Here is an 8,926-nt window from a genome sequence, read left to right as displayed (position 1 = left end):
TTTTTTCTCAGAAAAGTGTTGCCATTCACACTATAGCTGCTGTTTTCTGATTGTTTGCCAAAGCTAAGCATAGATCAAATTTATCATGAAAAAGCTGCAGGTGTCAGTTTCTCTTAAAAGTTAAGAAACTATCCCAGTGCTTCAGGAATGGAGAAGCACTTGAAAAAAACCATCAAAATGGACTTGCTTATGGCTTCAATTAAAACCAAAGTCAGCACGTTACTGTCACTGCTGAGATCAAACAAGTATATGGTCTACAGGAGACAATTTGTAAGGCTAAGGCTTTTTACTCCTTAAATCCCACCTTCTGCTCTAAAGGTCAAAACCAGTCTTCATCAGTTTTAGCTACTCTTGATCTGAAAGGAGCCTACAACTTGTTTTCAGTCACTGTTTTCTTTTTTTCAAATGATTCCTTACGGAGGCTTGGTCAGGTGCTTTCTTAAAAGACACACAACTTAAAAAAAAAAGAACAAACGCAATTCTCATGTTTTTACTTTGAAAAAGAAACAACTGTTTATTGCAAATTACACTTTTTAACAAAAAAAAAATCATCAGTATTAAAGATTTTCTAACCCATTTAACAGCTAACAAAACCACCCTTCTCCTCCAGAAGAAAACTGCTTAAGCATTGCTCCCTCAGAGCAAGAAATGTCTTCAGTAACAGTCGACTTCATTCTCCTCTATAGTCCCCATAGTAGCAAGGATGTCCTGTAAGAGGGACTGAGGGCTTTCTTCCACATGGTCACTACTTTTATTTAGTTCATCATGTAGCTCTAGTAAGTCTATTGCACCCAAAGCTACCATCATGCTCTCTGGATCTTGAAAATCCACCCCGTTACCACCATCTGTGGGGAAGTTCTGGGCCAGAGAACCCTGTCTTAGTGTCCTCTGTAACCAGGCAATGCCACGTCCTGCAGGTGAATCTTCAATCTCTTGTGGATTCTCCAAAGTACTCACCGGATAGAAATTCCCTCTTAGGCCAATCAGGATGTCACAGGCTCTCTGACCCACTGGTTTGTCACAGTCACACAATGATCGAAACAAAAAGCCGAACAGTTTTGCTCGGCAGAACACCCTCAGCAGCTCGTTCCGAGGGGTGGAACTGGTGACTGCAGAGGAGACAGGAGCATAGGGGCACTCAGAAAGGCCAAGCTGGCAAATAGTCTGGCTACAGAAAACTTCAACCAGTTCCAAACCACCAAGTCTGACTTCCCAGTCTAAGTCATGCTCCACAGTTTGGATGACTCTAGAGACAAACTGCTCTCTGTCTTCCAGCTGAGCTGTGCAGCCTTCTCTCAGCCACTTGGTGAAGATGCTGATCACAGCCCTCCTAGGAAAGCCCTCAGAGTCTGTTGACAAGATTTCTTGAAGCTTTGCTACAGTGTTCTAGATGCAAAAAGACAAAAGAGAAAGCACAGTGAGGGGAGAAACACGCAAAGAAACAAGAACAGCAGAAGTACAAAATCTTGTCACTGCTGGTTGTTAAATCTGCCTGCATGAGTCTGCAAATGACTTGTGAAAAAAAGTTATAAGTAATACAGCAGTGCATTGATGGGTAGTTCTGCTTGTGCAGAGGAAGTTATCATACCTCTTTGTTACACTGATTCCCTGCTACAGGTGATTCCGGAGCAAAGTAAGTAACAAAGGCCAGGTGGCCCACAGCAGTCACAGCACTCGCCCGCACGTAGCTCTCTGGATCCTCCAGCAGATTTTCTGTAAGCCTTGGCACCTCTGAGGACAGCAGACACTGCCTGAACCCATCCTGGTCTGTAAACAAGACAGCAAGCCAAAGAAGTGGGGCATTATTCTCTCTGAGCATGAAGCTGTTTCCAAAGCAAACAGCTCTTTGCGTCATACAAGGATGCCCACTGCCTGCAGGGACAGCTGCCAGTGAGACGAGACTTTGCAGAGACCGGGCAGCTGCTCACAAGAGCACAGATGCTCTGTGTCAGGCTCCCCATTTCCCAGCAGCTTGGTGACTTTCAGTCAAGCTCTGCTAGACATTGGAACTCGGAAAATTGCATTTACAGTTGTTTTAGCAGCAAGAAAAAACTTTCCGCGGGCAAGCGGGGATGTGGTTTGAGCCTCATCAAACTTATGCCTTTGTTTAAAGGAAGAAAAAATAGTCCTCCTTTCTTGTTGTCAAGGCATATGGCAGAGAAAACAAAAGTAACAGCAGCACTTAGAGGGGCTGCAGGGTAATCTGCTAATGCAGCTGAGTGTGCTGAATGCTTCCTTTGTGACCTGGGGACAACAGCAGTCGACATCAGTGAGCTACCACAGGAAAATTAACATTGCCTCAGTGCTACCTGCTGCAGAGCCTGAGCTACCAGTAAAGTGGAAAACCAGTAAATAATCCAGAGCATGCAAAGCAGGTCTATGTTTTTAGCCTTCTAAAGCCCAGCCCCCAGCCTGCTGATAGAAACCGGGCTCCACTGCAGAGCAAACTGAAAAAAGGGAAAGTATTATCTGCCATTAAGCACTGTCACCTGCCTTGACATACGTGTCTCAACACCCTTCAGTTTAACTCACCAAAACTGCCATTAAGGCAGGCACAGCAATCTGAGTTCAACAGAAAAGTAGGATAAGTTTATTAATATTTTTGTCAGATTTTGATCATGATCTGAGAGTAAAAATGTTGACACTTCTTTCTTTTCTTAGCCCTCCAGTTATGGGTCAGAAGATGCTTTACCAGCCCGACTGACTTTCACAACATTAAAAGAAGCACTCTTTCAATCTGAACTGTTAAATCTTCGCACCTACCTCTCAAGCATTTAATCATGGCAGTGAGGAACTCCAGAGAAGAATCTCTTACTTCCCAGCAAGGACTGCACAAACGCTTCTGCAGCACCACAAACACATCTGTAAAAGCCAAGTGAGAAGCCTGAATGGACATGAAAGGTAACAAGCCTTACTGGAGCCATCACTGTACAACCTCCACATCCCTTCATCTGATGCAATCCCTTTTGCTGTGTGCTTCTACCAGAGTGCTTCAAAGCACTGTTTGGGCAGCTAAACTTGAATTTAACATAATTGTGAACAAGTCAATCCTAAGTGCTTTGAGCAGGATAGGTAGGCAAAAGCAGATTTCATATATGCTACTAGCTGCTGTTAGTCTCAAATAGTTTAATTACCTTCCAAAATCTTCTCAGTTTGTTGGCACTGCCTGTTGGAGCAGGACAGTTCCTGCAAGCGCACCAACCACTTGGATGTAGCTTGAAAGGCTTTCTTTAGAACCTGAAACAATGTAAAGCAGATTTATTTTACTACAGGAGGAGGCAGTGTTGCCTTTATGCCATTAGAAGTGAAATTCATTTTAGCCTCAAACTTACAGAGCAATTCTCAGAGTAAACAAGTACTTACAAAGAAGTAAGCCACAAATAAGTGGTGCTTATATATAATTTCTAACAAACACGCAGAAAATGCCTGTTCTCAACTTATTATTCTGAAGTACCTCCAGCTTTTGATTTGCAGTTGTCATTGGAGTCATTTGAACAAGACAAAGCAAGAAAACAAATTCCCTTATGCAAAGAATTCAATGCTTCATGGCCATGTCAGGTTGAGTTTGTCAGTGCTACTCTTAGATGTGATGGCTCCTGTCTTCTCAAGGACACTCAGTGCATTGCTCAGTTACTCTCTCATTACAATTTTAGCTATTTCCTAAGCCAGCCAGAACCAAGACAAGTCTCCTACATATTCCGATACAAACTGTGCTAAGAAACAACCAACTGGTCAGACAATTTCTCAGGATTACATCCCACCAGGGCAAGCTATTAGATGTGGATGTCTCCTTAGTTCTGCACTCACAGTAGGGCTGGTGTTTGGACTCTCCAGGTATGCCAGAAGGACATCAAATAGACTTCCTATGAGAGTGTCACAGCCTGAAACCGAGAAAACAAAACTAAAGGACCAACACTGAGAGAAGGAGCATCCCAATCCCAATTCAACTGCTGAAATACAGAAAGACTCAGGATTGTAAACTGTTTTGGAGGAGAAAGCGACGATTAACTCACCTTTTTTCTCTGAGAGTGCTGCAAGGACATCGAGAGCTGACTTTTGCACCCTGAAACAATTGATCAAGTTTCGGCTTATTGTGCTTCCCAGAGGGGAAGCAGGACTCAGGAGGCCATTACAGAATTGTAATATTGCCATGAGAGAGCGCAGCAAGGACACACAGGGTAAATCCACTCTTAAATGTTTCTAACGGGTGAGAAAGAAAAAAAAAAAAAAGAAAAGTAAAAGAGTTTCCTGCAAAAATTCCAAGTGTGTACAGAGAGTTTTTGGTCAGGAAGGAGTGAAATCTGCAATTTCTAGAGGGTTCTTAAGGTAGCACAATGTTAAGAAGTACAAAAAAATTATCTTTGTTTTTTTTCACTGCATCAATAATTGCAGCAGGAGGTATGGTAACAAAGCTTGTGAAGATGGATTTAGAACTTACGTGCAGTCCTTCTTTACAAGCCTCAGTATTGTTCTGTTTTCATATTTGAAAGGTTTTTGCTAATATTTGCTGATTTCTTTAACCTATGGAAGCCCTCACTGTCAACTCCTCTCCATGTTCTATTAAGCTCTGCTGCAAAAATTTGCAACCAATCTTAACGCTGTCTTTCAAGGACCAATTTGATCCCCAGGCTTTTTTCCGCTCTCTGAATGTTACCAAAGACAGCAGCTTCTCCAGGTGAGCCAAGGTCTGACACAGGAGGCCAGCACAAGATGTCTTGGAGGACAGAAGACTTTCAACAGTGACAGGATCACTAACAGACTCATCCAGCAAACCTAGAGGACCAGAGAAGGGAAGAGCTCAAGTTGTTATTGAGTACAAAAGACTGTGATTTTCAAAGTTAATCAAGATATTCAGTGATGTAGTATGAATATCCCTTCAAATGCAACTGTCAGTAGGATGCTGCACTTTATCACAAACACTGCTACCGTCCTTGACTTGTTCTACTCTTTCACCTGCAGTTTTGCCTGCACCAGACCCTTGAAACACTGGCAAGCAGACTGGCCTCTAACTTTTCTATCACAACTGTACCTGCATATTCCAGAGGCTGGGAGGCTGCTCTCAAAATACAGTCCATTGGCTGAAGTAGAACAGTCAGTGCCTGAATCCTCACATCTTGTGGGCTTCAAGGAGGAAACAGCAGTTACCAAAACAAGAACAATTCCTTCCCAAACGTCTGCCCCCAAATTCTGAACAGGATAATGATTTTTATGCAGGCTTTTAACCAAGCCAGCAATGACAGAACAACAGAAGCAGTACCACAATTTGAGCCTTCTTCCAAGCTTCCCCTGCTAACTGAAAGCAGAGGAGAAATGGCTCTGGAATTTAGAAGGAGCTTTATCAAGTTATGCAAATAGAGAGTGGGATCCTGTGTAAGAAGGAGGCTGAGAGGGAAGTGTTTCTTGTCAACAAAATGGTGTCCTTCTATCTTAAAACATGAGTGTTACTTAGCCTGTAAACCAGAATCTGTATTTGCTGTATTCATCTGATGATTTCTTGATACTTTTTCACCACCTAAGGGGAGTTATGGAGCAGGTGCAGGCAGACTTCTCAGAGGTGCAGAAGATGTGAATCTTAGATTGCAACAAGGTAGATTCCAACTGGGTACACAGAAAATACTCTTCATAGTGAAGTGAAACTGGAACAGGTTGCCCACAGAAGCTGTGGAATCCTCATCCTTGGGGATATTTGAAGTTTGAAGGGTGAAGGCCCTTCATGGGCAACCTGACCTGTCTTTGAAGTGAACCCTGCACTGAGCAAGAGGTTAAACTAGATCACTTCTACAGGTTCTTTCTAACTTCAGTTATTCTACAACTGTCTCCAGAGTCTCCAGATCCCTCCTTCTGCTGGACAGAGTGAAAGCTCTTACACTAGCCAGGGTTTCTGTGAAAGGGAAAATGGAACAGACTACTGGATTTGACAGGCAGCCAAATTGTGTTCATCTCAGTCGACCTTGGCAATACAGTTACCAGAGTTTGCTATTTCTTCCTGGAATTGGCTGGCTGTAGGTAAGATGCAAGAGTATACACATACTGGCTCCTTTAATCTCTCTCTCTTTGAAACTATATTATCCTTACTATCAGTACAGTCTGAAGCCTGTTAGTTACTGGCATGACTCTTGCCAACCAGTCTCACATATTAAAGGATGTAACAGAAAATGCAGTGAGGACAAAAACAGTTCCTGGAAAGACACCAGAGATCTTAGTACAGAAACATCTGCAGAGTGCAAAAATTTCATTGCAGTAAGTCCTACCATTTGCAGAGCTTCAGAAGTCCCACTGCTAAAGGACATGCTTGTACTGGGGTTAAGTGTTCCAGAGCAGAAGTTACTAATGCCCAAAAACTGCCTTCAGTGTCACAAAACACAGGGGACCTGAGAAGAAAGAAGTGTAAGTTCTATATACTATTAAACAATGGAAAACAGATATATATGACCATGGGATCCAAGGTGCCAGATCCTTACCGTGCCACGTTAAGCAAAAGGTTTGCCAACATGTGCTGTGCTTGAAGACTCTCTTCCATCAGAAAGGATTCTATTTGCTTTGCTATATCTGACCAAAGCACTTCAGTCCATGCAGCATAACAACTGCCAAACAAACTGGTTAATAGCTTTAGTGACTGCTCAATGTGAGAGGCAGAGCCGGCCTGAAGGGAATCCTCCACATGCTTTTTAATCATCTGGGCACACGCTGGCCACTCACAGTCCTTTGGGCTGAGAGCTTTAGATGTTTCAGACTCTACAGAGAAGGTGAGCATGTGCACCAGGAGCTGACTGGCAGCCGAAGCCACAAAGAGGCTGGGATCCCCTTGCAGAGCGAAGATCACATCCATGCCTCCTGTGGGAAAACAGAACAAGTCACTGGAGGAAAAAACAACAGCGTTCCTACGGTGAGGTGGAGCCTTGTTGAACTCCAAACACGTGTGACTCTAACTCAGGTACCACACAGCTTTAAATGGTGGTGGTGGAGTTTCTTATCCTTTATTTTGTAGCCTCTACTCTAAGTCAGCCAGTCCTTAACAATAAGCAAACAAAATAAGAAAACTGTTTTCAGATCCTCAATGACTTTGGTGCTTTTGACAAATGGCTTACTTTAACTCTTAAATAAATGAAGACTCGTCTCGCTCATTTGACATATGAGCAACTGGAATTTGACATCTGAGCGAACACCTGACTGGAATGGAAGGGACACAGAGGATTTGGAGAGTGGGTTAGCAGAGCTGGCAGTACTCACCCCCGCTGCAGAGGAAGTGCAGGGCAGGCTGGTGGTGCACCATGCTGTGCACTCCCTTGACCCAACCGCTGCACACCGACGCGTCCTCCCACACCGCGCGGCCCCGGGGCCCGTCCTGGCCAAAGAGCCTCCCCAGCAGCTTCTCCTGCTGAGGCCAGACAGAACACAGAGGAAACGGTGAGCAGAGGGGCTAAAGGGGAGGGGAGAGGCTGCTCTGTCCTCCAAGTCAAGAGTATCGATAGTGTAGTGAAAGATTCTCTTGCTAGAAGTACCACGAAAATAGAAAAACTTCAGAATGCCAGGTTTAAACTCAATGTATGGCTCTCTGAGGGACTAAGCAACAGAGCTGTTCAGCACCAAAACTGCTTGTTTTTCAGGTGGTAGAGACAACTTCTGTATATCATGAGTTGGTATACATCAACTTATATGGAATGGAACTTGAATGGAACTTATCAGTTCCATTAGACTGCTCTGTGCACTTGTACACATCTCTTCCCTGAATGAAGCCTTTCAGGTTTTGTACTATAAATGTATTTTGGTGTAGAAAGTAGGGCTTTATAAAGCTCCCTCGTTTTTGCAGGGAATCAGAAACTTCCTGTCAACCTACTATAGAGGGAAACTGACAGTTTAAATCCAGGGATTCAGTGTTGTGCAGTGACTGCTCGGAGGTAGAGTTATCCCATAATCCCAGGTAGCTGACTCACCTGCAGGTGCTGGAAGCGGTTTTCGGAGGCAGCGAGTATCCCGGCCAACTGCAGGGTGAAGGACAGGATGCTGGGGCTGGGCTCGGGCAGGGCCAGCACGGAGCTGATGAGCTCTGTCAGACACGGGTTGTCCTGCACCAGCTCCACAGTCGGGTCTAGTGGTGCCAGAGAACAGCAGGTCACTGCCAGGACTGTCCTCTCCCACTGAGGTGATTCCCTGAGCTGAGGTAACCCCTGACAACTCTTAGAACTGAGGAATTTGGGTCCAAGCCCAGGTGTAGCCTCAGCTACTAAACAGCGTTTTCAGGTGTCTCCGAGGGGACAGCACCTCCAGAGGGTCATGGAGTCTTCCTCTCTGCAGACATGCAAATCCCACCTGGACGCGTTCCCGTGTCACCTGCTCTGGGTTGGCCCTGTCTCGGCAGGGGGTTGGACTGGAGGATCCCCAGAGTTCCCTTCCAACCCAAACCGTTCCGTGATGGACCCTCCCCTATGGTGCTGACCTGCCGCCCTCCCCACCTCGGCCCGGCCCCCGGCGCTCACCGAACCACGTCAGGCTGCGGAACCAGTCCAGCAGCTTCTCCAGGCAAGTGTCGTCGAGGCCGGGCTGCCGCGGGTCGGCCAGGGCGGCGCACACGCCGGGCAGCAGGACGGCGCACTCGCGGGTCATGGCGAAGCGGCGGCGGGCCCGGGCCACGAACCAGGACTGAGGGCCGGACATGGCCGGGGGGCACCGGGACAGGGACCGGCACTGGGACGGGGACAGGAACGGGGACCGCCACTGGGACCGGCCCCGGCGCGGCCGCACCGCGAGTGTCGCAAAGGGGGCGTGACCGAGGCCCGGTCGGGGGGCGTGGCCAATGCCCGGTCGGGGGGCGTGGCCGATCCCCGGCGAGGGGCGTGGGCCGCGCGCGCCCCGCGGGCGGGCAGTGGGTGCGGGATGGGGGCGCGATCTGCCCGCGGTTGTCCCGCTGCTCCCGCGCAGGAGCTCC

The 8,926-nt window shown here is 46.5% G+C and overlaps 1 protein-coding gene across 2 annotated transcripts; it reads right to left on the bottom strand.

The window, feature by feature from the left end:
- Nucleotides 1-485: 485 nt before the first annotated feature.
- BRAT1 (BRCA1 associated ATM activator 1) lies at nucleotides 486-8,735 on the bottom strand. 2 transcript variants are annotated; one of them, XM_032703858.1, is made up of 13 exons: nucleotides 8,478-8,735; nucleotides 7,935-8,089; nucleotides 7,231-7,378; nucleotides 6,462-6,834; nucleotides 6,252-6,371; nucleotides 5,030-5,121; nucleotides 4,655-4,773; nucleotides 4,014-4,200; nucleotides 3,808-3,881; nucleotides 3,135-3,237; nucleotides 2,764-2,862; nucleotides 1,589-1,767; nucleotides 486-1,386 (listed from the first exon to the last, which is right to left on the bottom strand). In XM_032703858.1, exons 1-13 carry the CDS (start codon nucleotides 8,653-8,655, stop codon nucleotides 655-657), a joined length of 2,559 nt encoding a protein of 852 aa, XP_032559749.1. In that variant the 5' UTR covers nucleotides 8,656-8,735; the 3' UTR covers nucleotides 486-654. The 2 variants fall into 2 exon arrangements, with proteins under 2 accessions (XP_032559749.1, XP_032559750.1); XM_032703859.1 differs by having other exon boundaries at nucleotides 7,231-7,375.
- Between the last annotated feature and the right edge of the window lie 191 nt (nucleotides 8,736-8,926).

Source organism: Chiroxiphia lanceolata, chromosome 16, assembly GCF_009829145.1.
Source record: "Chiroxiphia lanceolata isolate bChiLan1 chromosome 16, bChiLan1.pri, whole genome shotgun sequence".
Taxonomy (NCBI): domain Eukaryota; kingdom Metazoa; phylum Chordata; class Aves; order Passeriformes; family Pipridae; genus Chiroxiphia; species Chiroxiphia lanceolata.
Note: the sequence above shows the minus strand (reverse complement) of the source record. Positions and strands in the feature narration are given on the sequence as shown.

Bases quoted from the DNA above. Each gene is read 5' to 3' on its own strand.
- BRAT1 (XM_032703858.1), bottom strand. From the start codon at position 8,655: ATGTCCGGCCCTCAGTCCTGGTTCGTGGCCCGGGCCCGCCGCCGCTTC. The intron at 4,774-5,029 runs GTACAGTTGTGA...CTGGTCCTCTAG, and splicing joins CCAGCCTCTGGAATATGCAG to GTTTGCTGGATGAGTCTGTT. The intron at 1,768-2,763 runs GTAGGTGCGAAG...TCTTGTTTACAG, and splicing joins CATGATTAAATGCTTGAGAG to ACCAGGATGGGTTCAGGCAG.